This window comes from Asterias rubens, chromosome 1 (assembly GCF_902459465.1).
Source record: "Asterias rubens chromosome 1, eAstRub1.3, whole genome shotgun sequence".
Taxonomy (NCBI): domain Eukaryota; kingdom Metazoa; phylum Echinodermata; class Asteroidea; order Forcipulatida; family Asteriidae; genus Asterias; species Asterias rubens.
In genome coordinates, this window is record NC_047062.1 from 24,945,551 (window position 1) to 24,970,241 (window position 24,691).

At 38.4% G+C, this 24,691-nt stretch overlaps 2 protein-coding genes across 2 annotated transcripts in view; one reads left to right on the forward strand and one right to left on the reverse strand.

Annotated features, from left to right (window-relative positions):
* Positions 1–12,535: 12,535 nt before the first annotated feature.
* Positions 12,536–23,056, reverse strand: LOC117292755 (egl nine homolog 1-like). The gene is made up of 6 exons (XM_033774909.1): positions 22,214–23,056; positions 21,070–21,189; positions 20,315–20,448; positions 19,235–19,305; positions 18,305–18,438; positions 12,536–13,015 (listed from the first exon to the last, which is right to left on the reverse strand). The coding sequence occupies exons 1-6, from the start codon at positions 23,003–23,005 to the stop codon at positions 12,896–12,898; spliced, it is 1,371 nt and encodes a 456-aa protein (XP_033630800.1). The 5' UTR covers positions 23,006–23,056; the 3' UTR covers positions 12,536–12,895.
* An 18-nt stretch (positions 23,057–23,074) lies between these two features.
* LOC117289698 (kinetochore-associated protein 1-like) overlaps positions 23,075–24,691 on the forward strand; it is a 65,831-nt gene continuing 64,214 nt past the window's right edge. Inside the window, exons 1-2 of the mRNA XM_033770977.1 lie at positions 23,075–23,180; positions 24,421–24,559. Of these exons, the coding sequence (XP_033626868.1) occupies positions 24,434–24,559 (126 nt within the window). The 5' untranslated portion in view covers positions 23,075–23,180; positions 24,421–24,433. The remainder of the gene's footprint in view (positions 23,181–24,420; positions 24,560–24,691) is intronic.

A 24,691-nucleotide genomic window follows, 5' to 3' on the forward strand; every position in this document is an offset into this window, starting at 1 on the left:
CACGAACTGACAAAGTTTATGTACATTTTGAAGAACCTGGGATTCAGTTGCCCATTGAAGCAGCGACCATGCCAAGTGATTAGCTATTGTTTGTTTGTGGGGAGAGGTGGTTTCGGTGAGGATTACAAAACCCCTGATGGATGTAGTGCATATCTGTTGTCTTTTCGATGTTATATTTGAAAATTTTGGTGTACAGTTCTTGATTGGCAGTCTGAACCTTTTTGGTAACTGAAACTTTTTTTTGCAAGTCGCCAGACAATTTTTTGTCCAGAGGCCGTTGCCACCTACTCCTACTAGGGCTGAAACAGGGTTATCCCTTTTACAGTCCATGGATATAGGCTTGGGTATCATCATAATTATCTTCCTCATCATTGTCGTTATGAACTTAAAACAGGTTCAAGTATAGTGACTGTCTTCTTACTCTGACCAGTGACTGTGAATTTGGGAGAGAAATAAAACAATAACAACAAGTAGTATAAGTTATGGTATTCATCTGGATTTGTTTGATGAAACTTTGCACGGTGTGAATACGATATGGAAAAGGAAACATCAGGCAATGACTGTCTCTAAATGAGTTGGGGTGGATCTGGAAAAAAAACCGTTGGTTTCGACCATCGACTCGACGTTTCGATCAGTATGCCTCTGATCGTCTTCAGATATTGTTAGCTCTTGGCCAGTACACATTGTAAGCAAACTTTTATTTGGAAGGTCTTAAAAAGTCGATGTTATTTATGTCCAAACTAAACAGATATCCAAACAGACACACAGAAGTCTAACCACCTTGAACGACGTCCTTCGGATGGGACGAAAGCCGTTGGTCCCATGTGTTGTGTAACGCATGTATAAGGACCCAGTGTACTTTTCGAAAAGAGAAGGGGTTCGCCCCGGTGTTCCTGGCTGCTGTATGCGCCGTAGCACCTTATAAACCCATATAATGTGCTAAATAGTTGGGTCTCAGAATTCATCACTACAATTACCTATCTTTCTGAAAGTTTGTATATTATACTCAGCACCTTGAGCACCTTGTTTGGTAGATACGTGCGCTATATAAGACTTCGATATTATATTTTTATTGCACGACGTGTGTAATCGGTTGTGCACTTTGGCTGGAACCAATACTTCAAAAAAGGTTTTTTGTTCGGTTGTGTTTGTTCGTCAGTTCTCTATCATGGCAACCACTCCAAATAGAAGCAAAAGGTGTCAATGCAGAACTCAACGTAGATGATTAAAGGGAAGGTACACTATTGGTAATTGTCAAAGACCAGTATTCTCACTTGGTGTATCTCAACATAAGCATAAAACAACAGGCCTGTGAAAATTTTAGCTAAATTGGTCATCGAAGTTGCGAGAAAATGATGATAGAAAAAAACACTCTTGTTGGACGAATTTGTGTGCTTTCAGATAGGAATAAAATACTTCTGGCTTGAAGTCTTTTATTATTTTAGTGAGAAATTACCTCTTTTTCAAAATCTATGTTACTTCAGAGGGAGCCGTTTCTCACAATGTGTTATACTATCAACAGCTCTCCAATGCTCGTTCCAAGTCAGTTTTTAAGTTAATATTTGTTTTGAATATTTACCAATCGTGTACTTTCCCTTTAAGCACAATTTGAACAATGGGAATAATTATATTTTTTGACGAGCTACAATTCTGAACCACCTGCTGTACTCGAAATCAAACAGCACATTCTACACAACCTTTGTACATGGATTGAGTCATTAATAATAACATTTTTATTATTTTTAATATACACATTATTTGATAAAGAAAATGGGCGAGTCTGATGGCTTGTTGACACCAACTACATCAATTTAAGATGACCTTTGTATATTTGTCGAGTGCATACATATCATGTTTATCTTATTTGTTCAGGGAGGTTTATTGTGGTGATTTAAGTCAATGATAACTTCTTGTACATTCCAGCGTTTCTTTGGAAATGTCTGAACCGGAGGACCCCCCCCCCCCCACCCCCACCCCCCCCCCCACCACCAAATAAGAAGGGGAAAAAGACACAATCATAACAATCTCTGTATAATATTCCGATGTTGTTAAACTGAGAATTAATTCTTGAAGATGAAATGTTACATATTTAATGTGCTGCCAAAACTGCTGACATGTTTACTGTCTTTGAATCAAGTTAAGGTACAATTAAGTCGCGGCTGACGCAAGTGATATGCTGTTTTTTTTTCAAAAGGAAATGCCGTCTTGTATTATTTCAACTTTACTACTTTTGGACATAAAACCTGGAGTGATATTTACTTTTCTAAGACAGATTTTAACTGGGTATTGTTTTATAGGGGGGGAGGGAGATTAACGATTGAATAAATAACAGGATAGGCCAGTAGTACCACCAGACTATAAATTAATTAGTCTTCATAATAATGGCAGTATATGACAGTGATAAATGCACAGGCATCCAATTTAGTGGGTAGGGCCGCACTCCGTAACCACCGTGAGTAGGTGAAGGGTCAGGCTGCATTATGTTTCTGAATCACACATATTCCGTGTTAGAAGCGAATGTAGGATGCATGAACGTTGAAATAATTATTCAGCTTTTCTAATAGATAGAGTCCCCAAGAAATCGGGGAAAATATTATGATGAGTAACATGTTACCTCACGCTAAAACATTTCAAAAATGTCTTCCCCACGAAACACTCCAAGCCCCAAATTTGAAAACGCGAGGTCAAACACACCCCGCTACAAAAAACTCGTGACGTCATCGGCGGCAAGTTAGTTTGAATGTGCGTACTTTGTAACCGCCAAACTTTCTAAATCCATTGTAAAAAAAGGGTTGTATAAAGAACTCCCGATCACACAATTTTTCAGAGATGTTATTATATTTCCCCCTTCTCTTACTCATTTGTGCGTTGCCAGGGCAATGGCTTCTGCCAGGCTAAGCATTCATTCAAGTCAATCAAAAGAGGTCCTTGAGAAATGACAAAAATAATACCCCAGATTGACGTCACGATGACGTATCATATTTATGGCACAACGGGACCTCGCTGAATTATTCAATCTAAACATCACCGTGCTTTTGGTTCACACTTGGGAATGTTATTATTTTTATATTATTTATTGGTAGCTGATGCATACTGAACGAGCACCGTGCGTAGGTGAATCATCCTTATATTTTAAGCCCTTTTCGCACGACAACAATAGCAGGGATCCCTTGCTTAATTTTAGCATGGGTGTGACATTTTGCTGCTACACTAGCTTCTCAAGTAAGAAGATAAGAATGGACGTACAACATTCCATCAACCGACCGGTTTTTAAAAGTAGACACGGTATTTGCCGCCTTGTGTTCAACTTGAATACTATATATTGGACCTAAAACATACATTTCAGATTCATTTATTTCATGTCAACATCAATCAATACATTGTGATAACATTGTTCAGAAAACATATAATAACTTGTTCTAAGGAAAACTTAATCCAGTTAATGAACAATAAATAGAAAATAGTTTGACATTAACATGTAGGAAAAAGAAGAAGGAAAATCTTGTTTTGCCTCTTCCCTTAAACCCCGGAATTATATTTACTTTTCTAATAAGACAAACTTCAACAGAGTACTATTTTATGTGAGAAGGGGTTCGAGATAAACGATTGAATACATACAAAGTATCGGTCATAGTACGATCATACTATACTATTAGTCTTCATAATCTTCGAGAAGCACAGTTATAAGTTTTAGAGCTATCTAATGTGTGTTGGGCCCCAGCCAACCGTGAGTAGGTGAAGGACAAAGCTGCAACTTAATGTTTCACAACTTTTCCGTGCTTAAAGGCACTTGACACCTTTGGTAAATGTCAACTATTCTCACTTGTTGATATCCTCAACATAATGCATATCATTAAAAAAAACTAGGACTCAACTGGTCATAGAATTTGCAAGAGAATAATGACAGAAAATCGACCTTGTCGCATATACTTTGCGGGTTGCATAATAAAAGTCTTTTATTATTTGAGTGAGAAATTACCTCTTTCCCAAAAAATACGTGAATTCAGAGGGAGCCGTTTCTCACAATGTTTTATATTATCAACGGCTCTCCATTGCTCGATACCAAGTTATTACTTGAGTAAATGCCAATAGTGGATTAGAAGGTATGTTATGCCTATAGTATAAGAACAACTAGAAACAAAATTTCAAAATTGTTATTATTACCCCCCCCCTCCCTTCCTCTTATTCAATCGTGCGTTGCAGAGGTGAATGACTACTTGAGAGTCAATCAAGAGGTCCTTGAGAAATGACAAAAATAATACCCAGATTGACGTCACCATGACGTATATTATGACACAATGGGACCTTGCTGAATCATTCAAGCTAACTATGTTCTATCCAGGACGGTTCTCACTTGGGAATGTAATTATTTGTATATTATTTGTTGGTGCCTGGTGCATGACGAGCATCTTGCGTGGGAAATCAGTCTTTAAAGTCCTTTTCACACGGTATCCATTAAGCAGGGTTCCCTTGCTTGATTTTAGCTTGATTGCAAAAGCTTGCTAATATTACACTTCGTGTGAAAGGACAACAGTAATGCTTAGACCGACAGTTTCCAAGTTAAATCTTCTCAAGCAGGAAGAAAATGACGGATGTCCAATATTTCGCATTGTAAATCAACCAAACCGGCATGCCGGTTTGTGTAATAAACAAGATATAGGATATATTTAAAGACACTAGACACTATTATTAACAAAGACCAGTCTTCTCACTTGGTGTATATCGACTTGCATAAAATAACAAACCTATGAAAATTTGAGCTCAATTGGTCGTCGAAGTTGCGAGATAACTATATGAAAGAAAAAAACACCTTGTCACACGAAGTTGTGTGCTTTCAGATGCTTGATTTCGAGACCTCAAATTCTAAATCTGAGGTCTCGAAATCAAATTCTCGAAAACCAAGTCACTTCAGAGGGAGCCGTTTCTCACATGTTTTATACTATAATCAACTTATATAGTGTCTTTTAGTGGTTTATCTAATATTTATTTTTACTAATTGTCGTCTTCTTATACAATGTTCCTTTGTACCCCGCGGTGGTGCAATTTTTGTGGGTTTTATCTATGCTATTTTTATCAATATTGTTATCTTGTAATGCCAAATTATTCAGCTTCGTGCTGCCAGTTGGTTTTTTAATAAAAATGAATGAATGAATGAATTTAACCTCTCCCCATTACTCGTAATGAAGAAAGGTTTTATGATAATAATTATTTTGAGTAATTACTAATAGTGTCCACTGCCTTTAATGGCATTATTTAAAGGCAGTGGACACTATTGGTAATTACTCAAAATAATTTCTAGCATAAAAACTGAACTGGTAACGAGTAATGGGGAGAGGTTAGTAGTATAAAACATTGTGAGAAACGGCTCCCTCTGAAGTAATGTAGTTTTCGAGAAAGAAGTAATTTTCCATGAATATGATTTCGAGACCACAGATTTAGAACTTGAGGTCTCGAAATCAAGCATCTGAAAGCGCACAACTTCATGTTTACAAGGGTGTTTTTTCTTTCATTATTATCTCACAACTTCGACGACTGAATGAGCTGAAATTTTCACAGGTTTGTTATTTTACGCATATGTTGAGAACTGTGAAGGCTAGTCTTTGACAATTACCAATAATGTCCAGTACATACATCCGTTTAGGCCTACATATTATTGAAAATTACAAGCTGGAGCTAGTCAATGTAATGTTTTGCAAGAAATGTATTGTTCAATGCCTGCAAGATGAGGCCTAGCTGACAAAACTCCATTCTACGGCCGCACCCCCCACCCCCCCCCCACCCTCCCCCAATGAAGCCCTCGGGAGGTCCTTATTTGAGATCTGCTATTTTGAGATTAAATTTTACCAGAGTAAAATGTTACATTTAATAAGCTTTATTGGGATATTGAAGAAGTCAGTCCACTCCTAGAGCAAGGACACATAGATCGAGGACAACTGTCTGAGACGGCATACCCACGATCACTAATACATGCCTACAACGTTACATTCCACCATAGAGCAAGGAATGATTCCACCGACTCACTTCCCAAATAACGCGAACTTTTATCTATTACTGCATAAGATTCTTCACCAAAAAATATACATAAACAAACTCACCTTCGTGGTTACCATGGTGACTAATAAATAATACTATTGCAAATCGGTTAAATTGATACAAGTCACAATCTATAAGATGCATCGTCCACGGACCAGAGTCATGCCCAGACTAACAGCGTCTTCACACCCCGCCTGTAACACACATCACACCTCATAATATAAACGACTATGTTCGTGACTAATTCAAACCACAGTTGGTTACTAACCGTCTCGTCTAGACCTGGCTCTCCCCCCATACAAACACACACCGAGACAGAAGTGGAAACAATCCAATATATATTTTGTTGGGGTGTCCCCCACGTTGATATTGGCTCATATTTCAGGATACAACTGTTCTAGTTCGCTACATATGAACTGCAAGACGTCTTATTAAAGACGTGCAAGTTCAGTGGGCCTGTTTTTCTCAACAACAAAGCGTTGTTATTTTTGTCCAAATCGACCCAAGACGTGCTGTCGCAGTGAAAGCTTATTACTTTCACGTTTTCCTAGTTCGAAAGCCACGAACCTTTAAGATATTCACCAGCTTAAAGGCAGTGGACACTATTGGTATTTACTCAAAATCATTATTGGCATAAAACTTTAGTTGGTAACGAGTAATGGGGAAAGGTTGATGGTATAAAACATTGTGAGAAACGGCTCCCTCTGAAGTGACATAGTTTTCGAGAAAGAAGTAAATTTCAACGAATTTGATTTCGAGAACTCAGATTTAGAATTTGAGGTCTCGAAATCAACCATCTGAACGCACATAACTTCGTGTGACAAGGGTGTTTTTTCTTTCATTATTATCTCGCAACTTCGGTGACCAATTGAGCTCAAATCTTCACAGGTTTGTTATTTTATGCATAGAGATAACACCGAGTCTTTGACAATATAGTGTCCAGTGTCTTTAAAGGCAACGTACATTATTGTTTTAATGCATGTACAATAATTTTATGAAAAATTCTTTTCAAAAAGGTCAGAACTAGTCCATTAGGAAGAATAACCCCTAATATAGGAATACACAATCTAAGAAGCGTTACTGCGGTAACGCTTCTCAAATTCAAAATTTTTGGGGCGTACAAGTTTGTATCTTTTTTCATAACCTAAATACTTGGCAGTGGAATGTATACCATCGAAAGCCACTGTAAAGGCTTATAACCAAACGTTGTTATTGACGGTAATTTTAAAAGTGATTACCAAACGTAGACTTTCCCTTTAATACCACTCAGCCCAACCCATTGTGTTGTTGACTGAACAATATATCATTTGCCTCACAACATGTTATTTGTTTTTAGTAAGAGTATTAAAGACAGTGGACACTATTGGTAATTGTCAAAGACCAGTCTTCTCACTTGGTGTATCTCGACATATGAATAAAAATAACAAACCGGTGAAACTCTTGTCAAACGAAGTTGTGTGTTTTCAGATGCTCGATTTCGAGACCTCAAATTCTAAATCTGAGGTCTCGAAATCAAATTCTTGGAAAGCTACTTCTTTCTCGAAAACTACGTCACTTCAGAGAGAGCCGTTTCTCAGAATGTTTTATACTATCAACCTCTCCCCATTACTCATTACCAAGTGAGGTTTTATACTGATAATTAATTTGAGTAATTACCAATAGTATACTGTCCACTGCCTTTAACCTTTGCAATTTCTAGAAAATTTTAAATTGGCCATGGTAACCTAACAACCCCCATGACAGGAAACCTAATTCTTTCTTCGGGTTATATCTCACCTCCACGGTTCACTGTTGTCATTCACCAAAACAACGAAACCGTACCTTTTGTATGTAACAAATAATTATATATAAATGCATTAGTTCTGTTTAAAGTACAGTCGGAAATTAACTCAATAGATCAAACTTGACGTCCAGCTTGCCTACAGTTAATACCCAGGGACGTCGAGGGCAAGCACTCGATGTCAAGGTCACGAAGAATACATTTATAGAAATAGAAATACTCTGTCATTGAATTAGAATTAGGCTTTATAAAGTGATACAATGTCTTTGTTGTCCTCCTTTATCCAAATCCGTCGGGGTTGTCGTGAATTATTGAGTACTGGGAAAATGCACAGAATTAAGATATTATAATAATACAAGGGCTCGTCGTAAAATGTCATATTGAATGAGTATCACGTGTGAGGTTTGAATCTAAGAAGATTGATATAATTCATAATATGTATCAGTAATTACTCACATTATTCGTTCTAAAATGATCTAGGCAGTCAATTTGTTTACATCACTTTTTATGCGATTTTTGTTTCGTAAATTGTGTTTCATTTGGGCTTCGACATATCAATATTTGTTTTAATATATTATTTCTAAATTGCGTTGTACACATTACTTGTCCTTGTTATTTGTTTCACGTTTGTGTATTTCAGTTTGTTGTCTGATTAATGTTTCCATGTATTGCTTTTACTCTGTGGATTTTAAGTTTTCGTTTGTTGCTGTTTACATACTTCTTTTTGTTCTTGTAATTTATCTGTTTACTTGATTCTGTGTATTTTGTAAACAACTTGTATTGTTTTAAAGGCAGTGGACACTATTGGTAATTACTCAAAATAATGTTTTGCATAAGACCTTACTTGGTAACGAGTAACGGGGAGAGGTTGGTAGTGTACAACATTGTGAGAAACGGCTCCCTCTGAAGTGGAGTAGTTTTCGAGAAAGAAGTAATTTCCCACGAATTTGATTTCGAGACCTCAGTTTTAGAATTTGAGGTCTCGAAATCAAGTATCTGAAGCACACAACTTCGTGTGACAAGGGCGTTTTTTCTTTCATTATAATCTCGCAACTTCGATGACCGATTGAGCTCAAGTTTTTACAGGTTTGTTATTTTGTGCATATGTTGAGATACAGCAAGTGAGAAGGCTGGTCTTTGACAATTACCAATAGTATCCAGCGTATTTAAATGAGCCTGATGTATATAGGGCAGATCTCTTTTGAAGGCAGTTATTAGAGTTACTTTTGACATTTTCTGGACGGCCTCTGCTCGTAATATTGTACTGTCAATAGAACTAAAATAAATAAATAATTCATCACAAGGAAAGGTGAAAACCATTTAGAGTTGGGTTGCAAGGTGTTCATTTGAAAGAAATCCTTTAAATAAGTTTGCCTTCACGGTGTGCATGTACACTAGCGCGAGGTGGTGATGCGAGTGGAGGGGGGGGGGGGGGGGGGGCACACCATCACACATGGGATTGTCTAAAACAAAACTGACATCAGACATGAATTTCCAAAACATCGAATACAGTTTATTTGGAACACACGAGTAGCCTTTAACAACAAGAGTAATATAAGAGTAACATTTTCCTTAAAAAAGAAGTTATTTTCAACTTAAATGTTTTTCAGAGTTTAAAGCAACGTATATAGATGATTAGTAATTACCGAAGAAATACGAGTTTCAATCTGAAAGTTCATTAGTTAAAAAGTTCATCAAGGCCTGATACTTCAATGAGGCGATTCCCTCTGTTTCCCTTTGGGGAATTTTCAACAGAAAATTACAGACTTCTATTTGAGGTGTTATTTAAACACAGAGAAAACGCCTTGGTGCTCTTGCCCTTTCAGAAACCGACATTAGGCCTGAACACCAGTAACAATCCCAAAGACAAATGTTTCTGTCAGAGAAATGATTCCATTGCCGAGGGCAGGGCATTTGAGAACCCTCACTGTTGCCCTAAAAAATACCTGATGTGACAAGAATATTATGCTGCTCTTGCAACAACAAAACTTGGTACTTTTCACAGGTTGGTTGTATAATGGCGTGTTTATTGATAACCAAATGTTGGGAACTAATTTCCCTTTTAAAGGCAGTGGACACTATTGGTAATTGTCAAAGACTAGCCTTCACGGTTAGTGTACCTCAACATATGCATAAAATAACGAATATGTGAAAATTTGAGCTCAATCGGTCATCAAATTTGCGAGATAACAATGAAAGAAAAAAACACCCTTGTCACATGAAGTTGTGTGCGTTTAGATGGTTGATTTCGAGACCTCAAGAGTTCTAAATCTGAGGTCACGAAATCAAATTCGTGGAAAATTACTTCTTCCTCGAAAACTATGGCACTTCAAACGGAGTCGTTTCTCACAATGTTTTATACCATCAACCTCTCCCCATTACTCGTCACCAAGAAAGGTTTTATGCTAATAATTATTTTGAGTAAATACCAATAGTGTCCACTGCCTTTAAAGACCACAATGACGAAATGCCCTCTCCGTATGAGAGAGAGAGAGGGTGATTTAGTTCAAAAGTCAAAATCAACATATATAGCATGTACAGTCTCTCACCAAACCATAGCAGGTGTTTTTGTTTTGTTCTTAAAATAAGCCTCTTTGCTCGTATCGATTTATTTCTATTTATCCCCATTTCAGATTATAAATAACTGTCCCTGATGATATCTCACTGGGGTGTTTTTAAGTGTTCTGCTATATTGGTTTTCTTTGACCCAATGTGACCCAACCCTAGGCAGGGTGGATATGATAGGCACCTTGTCAACCCGTATATTGGTCAACATAAATCAGTCTCATAATGTATAGAATTAAAACGTTTCTATTTGTGCAACCGCCTTCAGCACCTTACCGGTAGTGCACTTTATAAGACTATTGTAGGTCAAGATTAGAATGTACGAAATTGTTTATCCAAAAACCACTAATATTACATCTATCCCTTCAATATTTTGAATAAAAGAAGCAAACACAAACTTTCGATCATAATTAACAATATACGTACAAAACACCTTTAAAAAAAGTATTTATAACCACAGACCAAATGATCTGCAATATAAAACACTTCCCAACTTCCATTATTCCCCAACTTCCTCACAAATACATCATCAAAATGAATGCAGCTGTGAAAAGGAAACAAAAAGTCTTGGTTAAATACAACAGATGTTTGTGTATAGGTGCAGTTGCCTTCTGGAGGGCCGTGGGTGAAATTGGAGTAAATTTCAATTAACTTTTGGTTTTGGATTAACAGGAGTAATAATCCTTACAACTAAGAAGTGTCTGGCAAGACAGGAGTGGTAATGAACTGGAGCGGTGTAATGTTTCCAAAGTAATTTTGGAATGAGAAAAGTTTTCCTTATTTAGAGTAGGTTTGTGTGTACTTGAATGTAATGATACACCCCCACCCCCACCAACTGCAATGCAGTAGTCGCTTATCAAGTTCTATCATCTTGTTTTTCCTACCATTCAAATTATTGTTAATCAAACCGAGGATAAAAGGAAATAGTAGTCTGGCCCCTTCCCAGAAGAATGAAAAACCGTATTTAGAAAAGCAATTTTCACAAGGAGAGCAAGACTAAAGACGGTATCATGAAAATGATATTTTTTAGTTATGTTAACAAAAATATAGCTTGGCTGCTCGACAAAACATTTCTCTTTCAAACACATAATTATATAATTTTCATAATACTGAAATCTGTAAAGTGGAAGATGGTACAAAGTGAAATGAGTACAATATGTCCACAGAATTTAACAGAATTTTTTATATTACAAACTTAATTACAGATTCAAACTTAAACACATGGCAGTGTTTTCCCTTAACACTGGTCCGATGCCACAAATGGCAAATAACGTTCTGAGGACCAGTTGAAACTCAGTCCAAGAAGTGGTCTGGCTGGCTCATTGCTTCCCACAGCTACCTGTAAGCCAAAGGCCATCACAAATTGTTCAGATGGCCAACAACAGTGACAGAATAGTATATGATTTTACATTTGCACTGATGGGTGTAAGCACTGTATACACGGTACTTTCCTGAGTTCTGTGACATAAATCACAGGCATATGAGTGTGTGGGATTCGAACCCGCAACTTTGCCAATCTAGAGCAGTGTCTTACCAACTAGACCAATGGGCCGTATTCATCAAAAATAGCAATTGCTTTTTCTAGGCTTTTGCTTACATATTTATAAAGATGTTTGTATAAAGATGTAAGCAAAGCCTAGAAAAAGCAATTGCTATGTTTGATGAATACGGCCCAATGAGATTGCGCGGTAGCATGAGGCAGGTCAAATCCTATATTGTAGCAGCAGGTATCCCTGATGCAAATTTAACATCTATTAAAACGTTTACAGAGTTATGGAAAACATTACTATCCCTAGTCCTGTTGACTTGTAATTTAAACACTTTAAGGAAGATCTTGCATGAACACACTATGACTTGATTCCTCAAATGATGAGTCAAAGATTATTCCCTCACAGGTTAGCAGAAAAGTTGGGCGGCCATATTGCGTGTTTACCGTGGATTTGCATTGTGACGTCATTTATTTTCGTGCGGTAAGCATGCCCTTTGGTGTGCTTACGGTTAGCAGCGCTATGAAATAGAAATTGCACAATAAGCACAAAATCGGCCGCTAAGCAGCGCTATGAAATTGGGCCCAGGGTACTAATGTAAAGCGCATTGAGACTGTTATTGTGAAATGCTCTATATAAGAATTGGTTATTATTATTATTATTATTATTATTTGCAAAATGAAAACAGCCTTGCCCTTTAACATATGAAATTCCAGGTCTGGAATACAGTGGGCGTGCTTTCATAAAGCAGTCACATAAATTTGCTAAGCACAGAAACATACTGCTTAGCTAAAGTGGGTCACCGGCCCCCACGACATGTAATGTACAGGCCTTGTGACTGGTTCCCTGCAGATGTTAATGTTAAGCAATGTTTTCTGCTGAACAGCTATGAAAAGCTGGTAACCATTACTGATGCAAATTGATGCCTTTTAATTTACTAAGGTGGATAATCTGACTTGTTTCTAAATTAAAGCTTAGTGTAGTAGAGTGAGCTACATATGTCCCTTCCATATGATATTATCAGCCATTATCAAGATGACTCCATCTCTGTTAGTTGAGACAACAGAGCCTCCTGTATAGATGGGGCAACTTGGAGGTTTGTTAGGACGGCTCGAGGGTCTGGCTGTCCCTTGAGTAACGCTGAAAATGCCTACAAATAAACAAAAGAACATAGAAATAAATGATCAGAGACTTGGTACAAGATTCAAATGTAAGGTATAGTAAAGGTTTGATTCATTACATGGTGTTACCACAAACAGTTTCATGCAAAGTTTCAAATCCTACAAATGTAAGGTGTTTGTTTGTCAAGAAAAAGGAAGCTTCCTAATCAGAAATTTGTGAAAATCAACAGGAAAGGCGAAATATGTAACAGTTTCCTGCACAAAAAAAGAAGAAGTTGTTGGGAGCAACTTATTCAAAATATATTATTTATGCATAGACTTTAAATACAAGTCCATGGAAGTATAAAAGACGACCTTGGCCCCTAAAATAGTGTCGTACATCAAGTGTCACTTTTAGTACAAACTAATTGTGTAACTAATTTTCTACAGTAGCAATAACGTTTTTTTTTTTGGTTTTTTTTTAATTTATTGAAATTAACAGCTCGTTATATGTATAGAGTCATCCCTCAATGATTCCAATACAAACTAATAATTAAATTTTACTCTCTTTCTTTGTGTCAATTAAATAATTTTGTGAAGGTATCATCTACCACTCAGGTCATAGCAAATACTTTGTCTGCTTGTAAATAGAAAACAAAATTAAAACACTGGAAATACAACATTTACACAAAAGTTCATATACTTGGGTCACTTTGATCTTTAAAGTTCTTCAATTGGGGTGGGGGGAGGGGGAGGGGTGGGTGGGTGGTGGAGGCACATAGACACCACATTAGGGGAATGTGCACCCCTATGCCCAACCCTAAACTAAAACAAATCCTCACTTTAACCGTTCTTCTAATGAGGTTTTAAATGAGGTTTCCAAGCCTACAATTGATTATGTGAAGCAAGAATGCATCTTCCCAGTACACAGTCAACCCTCCTACTTTATGCCCATTCACTATCATCCACTGTAGTTTTGGGTGAAGGGTTTTAGAAAATTAATATGTCAGTAATATTGAGTTTCAAGCAATTGAGTTAGAAAGTTTGACCATCTCCAATGTTAATTTAGGAAATGTAGGCTTTTGAAAAAAATCTGTTATTTCGAAGCAAATATGTAACCACTAAGGAAGAATAATCTATAATGGGAATACATAATCCGAGAAAGTACACTCCTCAGATTGAAATTCTCACATACAACTGATATCTTTTTGCGTAACCACGTTACTTTGAGTGAAATGTTTCTTAATGGAAAGCTGCTGTAGGCTTCTAACCAAACGTTTCTATTGCCATTTATTTTAAGAGTGCTTACCAAACACATATCTTCCCTTTAAATTGAATTGGCTCCTGGATGAGAGGGGAATATTATTGAATTGTTTTCTCTGTGTACTTCATGGGGTGGAATTGAATCGTCTGTTCATTCCAGCTATCGACATAAAAAAGAACACTGGCTAATGGTACACTGTACACTTGTAAAGCTACGTTATGCAGTTTGCTTCTGGGAATTTGTTGCTTTGTCCATGGTGAGTATTAATAGGCATAGTGACATCATGATGAAGTCACAATGCGTTACTAGTGGTTACAGCCTCACAAAAAGACAAACAACTGAAGCCGTCAGAATACACATAATTATCTAAGACTAACAGAACTGTAAATACCAGGGTAGTGAAAATTGAAACCAACAAATTACTGTGGTTTAAAGACAGTGGACACTATTGATAATTGTCAAAGATCAGTCTTCTCACTTGGTGTATCTCAACATATGCATAAAATAACAAACCTGTGAAAATTTGAGCTCAGTTGGTCGTCGAAGTTGCGAGATATGAATGAAATAAAAAACACCCTTGTCACGCAAAGTTGTGTGCTTTCAGATGCTTGATTTCGGGACCTAAAACTCTAAACTTGAGGTCTCAAGATCAAGTTCGTGGAAAATTACTTCTTTCTCGAAAACTACGTCACTTCATCAGAGGGAGCCGTTTCTCACAATGTTTTATATTATAACACCCCTTACCAATATTCTGCCTTTTCATTGGTTTAGAGCGCGTCACATGATATGTCTTAGTTTTGCTAGACGACGGCCGTGTGATAGTGCATCGGTTTGCCGTGTGATATAAAGTCTGTACATTATTTAGAAATGTTTGGGGTGTTATAAAACAAATATTGGCTGCTTTTACTCGTGCAATGGTTTAAACTATGACTCCCTCGGTGATCCCCGACATAAAGCTGTTGGTCCCATGTGTTATGTAACGCATGTAAAAGAACCCAGTACACTTATTGAAAAGAGAAGGGGTTCGCCCCGGTGTTCCTGGTCCGACCGGCAGCAAATTGCACCACAGTACCTTGTAAAGCATTACATGGTGCTATCAGAATTAGGTCTCATAATTCAAACGTAGTCCCACATCTCGCAGGAAATACTGTATGTTACAGCGCCAGTAGCGTCACTGGGTGACGGACATGTGCGCTATATAAGAAGCCACAATTATTATTATTACTATTTATTCTTTTATATAATTTTTTAAAGATAACAAAACTTCAGACTGTAATAGTCTCTGGATCAAACACTAACACCATCTGAATACCCAAATAAGCTTTCTGATTAAAAATTTACAATTTGCTGACATTACACAAATCCTATACTCTGTCTATAAGCTTAAAGGGATGCTGCAAGAGAGAGAAATGGAGAGGGAGGCTCCAAACATTTCTGTATTGTTTTTGTATCAGACCTTGATGACCAATTGAATTTGAAGCATACGATTATTTTGCACTCAAGCACCCCATGGACTATTGCACTCACTCTGTGAAAAAAAGGCGATGAAGTGTTTTAGTGTGGTTTTTGTTTGCATTTTTAAAAGTCCAAAGCTCAAAGTGTTTCTGAATCTACAATTGGTCATTTGGTTTAAAGGTGCAGATTTAAGTCAATAATTTTTTTTTTCTGATTTAGAATGATCATTTACCATAACACATGGGCCCAATTAAAAGTGGGGGATTTTATTCCTTCACATGTGTGTAGAAACCCAAGGGTTAACCAACCAAAGGTTTGCCTTCACAAATGACCAGACTTTTTTTTACATGTGAATAACCGTCCTGACTGTCTGAATTTCATATTGTACATTTTATAAAGTCAGAAACCTGAAATGTAAATTATATAATGAAAGCAGGATCGCCGAAAATTTGAAGGGATTATGTCTACACAGGAGCAATTATCCAGAGAAGGACTACACAATCTGACAGTAGGCTTAATGCTTCTCAGATTCAAATTTTGGAGCATAAAAACGTAGATCTTTTTATATAGCCACACTACTTTGAAATTAAATGTTTCTCAAAATGCTTTACACTCTCAAACGCTGCTGTAGGCTTCTAACCAAAAGTTTGTATTGCCATTAATTGTTGTAAGAGTGATTACCAAATGTGTACCTTCCCTTTAAGTGGTCATCAACTAATACTAAAGAAGGAAATGACGATCTCCCTCTTGAACAGCCTGGCCGGTGCTTGTGTAGAGCACTCAATTGAGTTTATGTACATAAAGGTCACACTCTTTGAGGTCGTTGTGTGGACAGCCACAACCATGACCCTTTTCTTGATAGCCAAGTCAAATATTTACCTGTCAAATCTCGCCAAAGAAATCGTCAAAATAATATTACTCACGTTATAAGTTTGTCGAAGCGGTTACAATTCAATAAGTAATCATAGGGTTGAACGGACCGATCCGGCCTGTCAATCAAACTGTGCGCGTTCACCCATTTTGACCAATCACAGCAATGATTGTGGTCGTACAAACTCGGTCATGCGTGCGCGTATTATTTGGCACGCGCGGCAGAATCGTGCAGAATGTCATTGGGAGTGCTTGTACACGTGTCTTGCTCACATGCGCGGTGGGCGGAGCTTAGTGGAAAGCCGGAACGGTCCATATAACACTCGAGCCGTTTTTGAAACCACAGATTCGGCTACACCATTGGATAGGGCTATGTCTGCCTGTTTGATCGAAGCTCTGCGCCAATAGTGCACAACTTTAGACCCAGCATAAGTCAGAGTAGTAATACAATGGCAATGAATTGAAAACAAAAATCGGTTGTTGAAGTCTTTAAACCTTTATTCAGGTATTGTGAAGGGTACTTACATGAATAAGGTATCTGTTCCTTCATTAACTTTCTACAAATAATGTCGCTGTCATTCATTGGACTATTTTTTGTGAATTATTTCAGGCGCTGTTATGATAATGCCAATTATCATGTCAATGCCCGTTGCTGTTATGCCTGGCATACCCAGTAGCAAACAAATTTATTTGATTTATTAGCTGATTGTTACTCAAATAGCGTTTGTGTTTAAACAACGTGACAATACTATGGGAAGACGCTATTTGTTTCAGATAACTTATCAACTATGCCATGAGCAGCAAATGGGAAGACTAACATACTGGTTGAAAAAATCTATGTATAGGAGAACAGCGCCCCCATGAGGCCTCACATTGAACAGTCTGCTCTTGTAGCCTGGTTTCCACTAGACTGGGCCCCTGTCTTTATCAGCAATGATTTCTTTATCAGCGGATTTCTTTAAATCATTCTTACCTGTAGTTGACCCAGGGATAATAGATGTGACTGAATAAGTGGAATACTTTTTATCACTGTTACACACAGTTGATCCACTTAGTGAAGTGGCTCCATCTGTTGATTTCTTAACATCGTTCTCACTTGTACTATGCATTTTATCTACTGGCAGTACTGTATAGTGGATTTCTTTTTAGCTCTCTAGTTGATCCACTGACATTGCAGTGCCTCGATCAGTGGAATTCTTTACATCACTCTTACTTAAATGGCAGTGCTATGGCTGTATTAGGGTATTTTGTTTGTCACTTTTACCTGTAGTTGGCCTACTGATATTACAGTGACTGTATCAGTGGATTTCTTTATGTCATATCACTCTTCAGCTCGTATCTGTAGTTGATCCACTGCGAGCAAAGGGAATGTATCGGTGGATTTCTATATATCACTCTTACCTTTTAGTTGATCCACTGACATTGCAGTAAGTGCATTCAGTGAATCTTATCATATCACTCTTCAGCTCTTATCTGTTGTTGATCCACGGATGCCAAAGGAAATGTATCAGTAGATCGCTCTCAGTTAATTTTTACATGTAGCTGATCCACTGATAGTAAATTGACTGTATCAGTGGATTTCTTTATGTTGCTTTTATCTATTGTTGATCTACTGATTGTAAATTGACTGTATCCATGGATTTCTTTCAAAAGCTTTTACCTGTAGTTGATCCACTGATAGCAACGGGATTGCATCCGGGAATTTCTTTCTGATGCTTTTACACTGGAATTCTATATATATCACTCTTACCTTAAGTTCTTCCTCTGATAGTGCAGCAACAGCATTAGTTGATTTCTTCTGTAGCTCTTGCTTTACTCGATCTTTCTCCTCTTTTTGTGCCTTGACGCTCTCCAGAGAAACTTCACCACGAAGTCTGTTCATATCTAGAAGTGAAACATTTAAGTTGATGTCTTGTCAAGTTCAAGCAGTCTGGATTGATTGGTTCAATTTCATTCCCATGTTTTAATATTTCTGGTTACCTTTATCTGGCAAGCATTTTTTCTCTATTGTACAACAGCTCTATAAAACTGGCCCAAGATGTGAGCAAGACACTGTATGCCCTTTCACACTACTCTATTCCCCCGGGGGCAACCCTGTAATGTTTTACCCCTTATCTACCCTGGTTATTTGGGCCTCTGTAACCAGGGGAATAGCCACCCCTGCTCTGGAATAGGGGTAAGTGGTAAACCATAGAGTATTCTTAAAACATGCAACTTAAACCCAAAGGATTAGGGGCCTAGGCAGGAACCGTGTGAAAGTGCACCCGGGTAACCATGGGGCAAAATTCCTCCCGGACTGTGTTCCACATAATAAGTGAAACAGTATGAAAAGGGTTTCTGCTCCTCTTCACCCAGTGGTAAATGGAAACCTGTGATTGATTTAGTTTGGTGCGCTACAAACATGGCAGCAAAGCTATACAACACCAAAGGGAGCTGAGATGGTGTGTGAAATTAAATATATGGCCCAGAATTGGGATTTCTATGTCCATGCCCTTAGAACATCAACATTAGCAGATTCCACTAGCCGGACATGTAACTGGTATTTAACATTTGTACAGTATTTTCTTGATTTTCACTGGCACAAATTCCCAAGAAAAATAAGAATGAAATTAGCTATTTCCGTTGAGAGTTGTCTGCCTAACCACCGAAGTATCATAAACGTAAAATAATAATATTATACCTTCATTAAGCTGAGCCATCTTAGCGTCTTCACGCTCTGATTTGTCAAAGTACCACACAGTGATAGCGTACCTGAAACAAGAAATAAAACCACGAGTTTATAGACCATGTGAACTTTGAGCTTTTGTGACATTGATCATATTACATAACCCTTGCATATTTTTAGTTCCCATTTGTTTTTTTATTTTATTTGATTGAAGCAAAGTTTTAAGCTGGTGCTAGTTTTGGTTCCAATTTGGTTGCGAGGATTTTCCCCTTTTTGGTTTCTCTCTTTATCTGAAACTGAACATTTCTTGTGATTGGTGTTAGTAAACCTCAATTTCAGGGCTGAGAGTCAATACTGACAATGGGTTTGAAACTTGGATATAATACACGTAGATCTTAGAAAGTGTGTTGAAATGATGGCATGTCCAGCCTTTGGTTACCCCCTGAAGTTATATTTCATGGAGCTTTTCACTACATCAATTGCTGTGGTGCCCTGTGCTTTTGCCGAGGTGCCCTTTGCAAAATTCCAATACAAATTGAAAGTGCCTCTTACCAGAGGAAAATTGCTGAGCCCTTCTAGCTTAGCCCCTTAAAGAACAAAATTCAAGGCCTGGTAACAGCTACATTTCACCAGGCAGGCATAACAAAGTCAGAACTCAGATACAAGTGAAATTTCAATGTTTAAAAACTCTGATATTTCTATTATACAGAAAGATTACGCCTTACACACGAAACTTTGTAGTGCTTTTTAGTATTGTATGGTGCTAACAAGGACGAGAGAAAAGGATAAAAAACTTGACGGCTGAAAACAGAATACAACCAAAGGAGGTCAGTATTGTTTGAAGCTTTGCATGGTGTGGATAATTAGGAAGAAACCAGAAATAAATAGAAAACTTGCAGATACAACCATGTTTAAACCTCTTTCATTGGAGTGTTGGCTCTGAAAAAAAGCGGGTGTGGTTTCTACGTTTTGAACAGTATACTCTGCTAGTCTTCATTATCCTGACGAGATTTACACACATGGTTGAACCCACAAGTTTGCTATTTATTGATAGTTTCTTCCTACAAAGGAGGTCAGACAGTAGCGTATACAAACCTCATGTCATATGCTGGTTGAACCTCATGCGGGTTCCGTCTGTCTGACCAGAATAGAAGAAGTCGATTGAGGACAGGTTGGACGTCAACATAACCTCCTGATACTGGAAGAAGTCTTAATAATCCACCCTGTGACTACAATATTCACAAGAGAGTGTGTGTGAGAGAGAGAGAGAGAGGAGAGAGAGAGAGAGAGAGAGAGAGAGAGAGAGAGAGAGAGAGAGAGAGAGAGAGAGAGAGAGAGAGAGACAGGGGTTAATGGTAAAGGCAATGTTGAGATTATTTATATTTCCAATCTTCTTTTCAGATATGAAATTTTTCACCTGGATGCTTCTTAGCAGCTCTATGACCCTGGGTCAAATTTCATGGCTTTGCTGGCCACAACATTTTGTGCTTACGGTGCCCTGTTAAGCGAATAGCTTTATGGGCTGTAAGCGCAGAATTCTGTGGTAAGCAGAGTCATATCTATTGGGCGCTGGGGCCGAGTTCACAAAGAGCCAAGATTGATCTGAACTGCAGATAAAGACTGGGGCCCAGGCTAGTCTTTTGTGTTAAATGTGCTTGGGCCAATTTCACAAAGAGCCAAGATTGATCTGAACTGCCGAAAGACAGGGGCCCAGGCTAGTCTATTGTGTTAAATGTGCTTGGGCCAATTTCACAAAGAGCCAAGATTGATCTGAACTGCGGCTAAAGACAGGGGCCCAGGCTAGTCTATTGTGTTAAATGTGTTCCACTCATCCATCTTGAATACATTACCCGAGAGTCCCAGTTTTCATTGAGGTAATACAGACACGTCACGCATCTCCCATCTCTGTTTGGATTATCCACATGGCACGCATAACCAGTTCCGTTGCCAGGGTAACATGCTACCATCGCCTGTAAACAAAACACAACAGTCATAATCAGCTTGGATATTATTTGTCTAATCAGGGAAACAAAATTGTGTACATGTAATAATTGTTTTGAAATTCTTGATCCTTCCAACCATGAAGGAATGCGACCAAGAGTTGTAGCTAGTGCGAGTCTACTGGCATTACTCTGGTACAATACTTGGTATGTCTGTAGACTTGTGGACAAGTCGCAGGTCGTTAAATGTCTGGCGCGGTGATAGCGTTCCAAATCTCCCAGCGATTCCCGCGGTATTCTCGCGAGACTGCTGGCCCCGCGAGACTACTGCTCTCACGACTTTTTTAACGGGGAGTAGAAGTCGGGCAACCAGCAGTTCGCACGAGAGCAGTGATCTCGCGAGAGCACCGCCACAACTCGACTGTTTCACCGCGTTGCACCATTAACGACTTGTCCACAAGTCTAGTATGTCTGATATTTGTATATTTCTCAAAATTTGTACTTCTATCACTGAGACATCAGTTATGTTTGTACATTATCTAGCTTTGAATCAGTTAAGTTTTGTACTCTGTCATCTACATTGAACAAGTAGGATTTGAAACTTAGCATGGTGGAAATATACGATATGGAAAGGTTTGCGGTAACACCATTGAGTTGACTATCTCTAAATGAGTTGGGTTGGTTCTAAAAATCACTGTTGATTTCAACTCGCCGTTTTGACCAGTGTGCTCTGATCGTCTTCTGGGGAAGCTGCAGAAGACTAGTTGCGGTAACGTAAGAAGATGGTCAGAACATACTGATCGAAACCTCAAGTTGAAATCAACGTTTCTTTTCAGAACCACCCCAAGACAGTCATAGTGTTACTGGGGCAATTCCATACATTGGACAACAAAAATCAGCACCCTCCCCTCCTCCAATTTACACAGTAACTAAACCACACTTTGGGGTTATTTCCCGTTATACGATACACTCATCCAAAAACAACAACCCTTCCTCTGCAAAGATAAAGCGCAATTTCAATAAGAAACATTCATTCATGAAGCCTCTTTTTGACCTTTGTCCTTCCACTGATGGTGTACAATCCTTCCAGATAGTAATTCAACCTCTGCATCAATCCATCCATCTGACGTATCAAGGACCTGATGTTGGGATACCCCTCCTCGTTTCCTTGCATCCAAGTAATCTTATCTCCACGGATTTCCTTCTCCGTGAACTTCCTGGTTTTCTCGCTGCTTGTCCTGCCCCCACTGAGTGGACCATCCACTAGGACCCCACTGTCTTGTATAACCTTGACTTCCTTGAGAATGTTGAGACCGACATCTTGAGGGAGGAAACTGTCCATGACACAATAGCCGTTGTGTTTCAGTTGGAGTGCAGCGTGTCTTGCAATTGAGTCCACATCAGACCCTTTAGGTTTAGGGAAATCGGTATGGATGAAAGGTCTAGTGTCAAACCCTGGCGACGTTTTCTTTTTGTTACTTTTCTCTCTGTGTTCAGATGACTTTACTGGATGCTCACTTTTTTTAGGACCTGGTTTCCCCGTAGTTTTAACGTTAGAGATAGTTTTGTTATTATGTGTTACATTCTCAAGATCACCTTCACTTTTTTGACTCGATTTCAAAGATTCATTTTCCTGAGAGTGAGACAGCGATTTGTTATGATTTTTTCCAGACGCATTTTTCTTACAGTTCTGCTTGTGCTTCTTCCAGTCTTGAATTTGATGTTCTCTACAGCAGTAGAATACCAGACGACACCCAGAACACGTCTTCAGATCTTCAAAAGAATCACAAAGTTCACATTTTTCTGGAGGAGGGGGATAACAATTGTAGTCGCTGTTTTCTGCCATGATGATGATCAACAACTTTCATGTGACTGCTGACTGACTGCACGTAGGCCTAGGGCATGCTGGCAAACAAAAATGTTTGTTTATTTACAAATACCGCCCTCTATTGACAACGCCAATCGCGCGAGTTTTTGTAACACATTTTTGGGTTTCTTTCGCTCAAGGCTGGGTTGAAAAGGTAAGATTTTACTCATTTTGAAGCTTTACTTGGTAAATTAATCAACGTTTTGTGAAACCTTCAGTATCAAAGCCTTTTTGTTTTGTAAAATGTATTTATTTTTGAGTGTTTATAAGTGATTTTACGGAATTTGTTTTCACCATTTTTTTGACATCGCATTCTCACCGTGACCGTCCGTGTCGTTTCGTTACGGAAGTGCAATATTCTGTGCATGCACGGCGGGGGTGCGTGGAGTGTGTGATCATGATGGTTAATTCTAACTGGTCGTTGCTCTATGATTCTTATGTCCCTGTCTAACGTCTTCTTGATGACACTGTCAGTGTCACTGTCATTGTCATTCTCTAGCTAGACTTCGACTAAAGATGCTTGAGTGTCGCCTAGTATAATTTAATAAATCCTCCACAATTTCCTCTGCTCATAATCATAAACAGTCATTTTCATATGTCTAGTACCCTAGGTAGTAGAAGTAGACTCTAATGATCTACACCAAAACATTTTGGACTTCTCGGACAAAAAGATTTGAAATGCACCGACCCTACTTCTAATTGTATAGAAACTATTTTGGGCAAAAATTAGGCTATCAAGTCTCAATCACGAAAGGAACTTGGTGAACTTCTAGAAACTAAAGGTTAAAAAAAGGGCAAGACTGCAGTATGAAGGTATTGACTTGAGTATGTGGGGAAAGATTTGGTTTTGTAGTACAACATGAAACTGAAGTTCTTGATGGAAAACGATCGTAAAATGTTCACCTATCAACGATGATTTTGAAAACGTATTGGCCCAACATGTTAGTTTTAGACCCCTATTATATACTATAAATGTTGGCAAACCTGTATGGAGTCAAAAGTGAAGTCAGGAATGAGCCTACAATGTATCCCACCACTCCTGACAGTGTGTCTCAAACTATGGTTCATGTTGTTTCTTTGAAAAGCTATTCTTCCTACCAAACACGTACTGTACATGTAGCTTGATTTTGTATAATAGACCCTTCCCATGAATGTAAATTGCACACAGCGCGTGCGCACTAATATCTTGGTTGGCAAAAAGAGGGAACATCGTGCTGTTTTGTACAAGGCTAATGGGTGCATGACGCAGACGCGATTGCGCGTCTGCTTAGTGCACAACTCTATGGCGTTTGCCAACCAATAGGGTCTGTACGCATGCATGAATTTTATTAGCATATTTCATGGGAAGGGTCCATGACCATTCATCTGATTCTCAATGTAATTTCATACCACAGCCTCCAGTCAGTCATGTCTTGGGACGATGTAGAAGCAGACATCGGAGGGGAGGAAACAGCTAACTTTGGACCTCGTCAAGAGTCAGGAACTTCCCTCTTCCAGGTTGACACCCTAGCCACCATCTCACCCAGAGGAGAAGTAAGCCTCGACCCTCCCTCGACATTAACACGCCCCTCCCCCTACACACCCCCCCCTACAAGGGAATGTTGCTCAAAGGCGCTGTACATAAAACGACAAAAACCAGTATAAACATTGTTAAAATCAAAACAA

Bases quoted from the DNA above. Each gene is read 5' to 3' on its own strand.
- LOC117292755 (XM_033774909.1), bottom strand. From the start codon at position 23,005: ATGGCAGAAAACAGCGACTACAATTGTTATCCCCCTCCTCCAGAAAAA. The intron at 19,306-20,314 runs GTTTGTATACGC...TTCTTGTTTCAG, and splicing joins CAACCAGCATATGACATGAG to GTACGCTATCACTGTGTGGT. The intron at 13,016-18,304 runs GTAAGAGTGATA...GTTTATTTGTAG, and splicing joins TATCAGAGGAAGAACTTAAG to GCATTTTCAGCGTTACTCAA.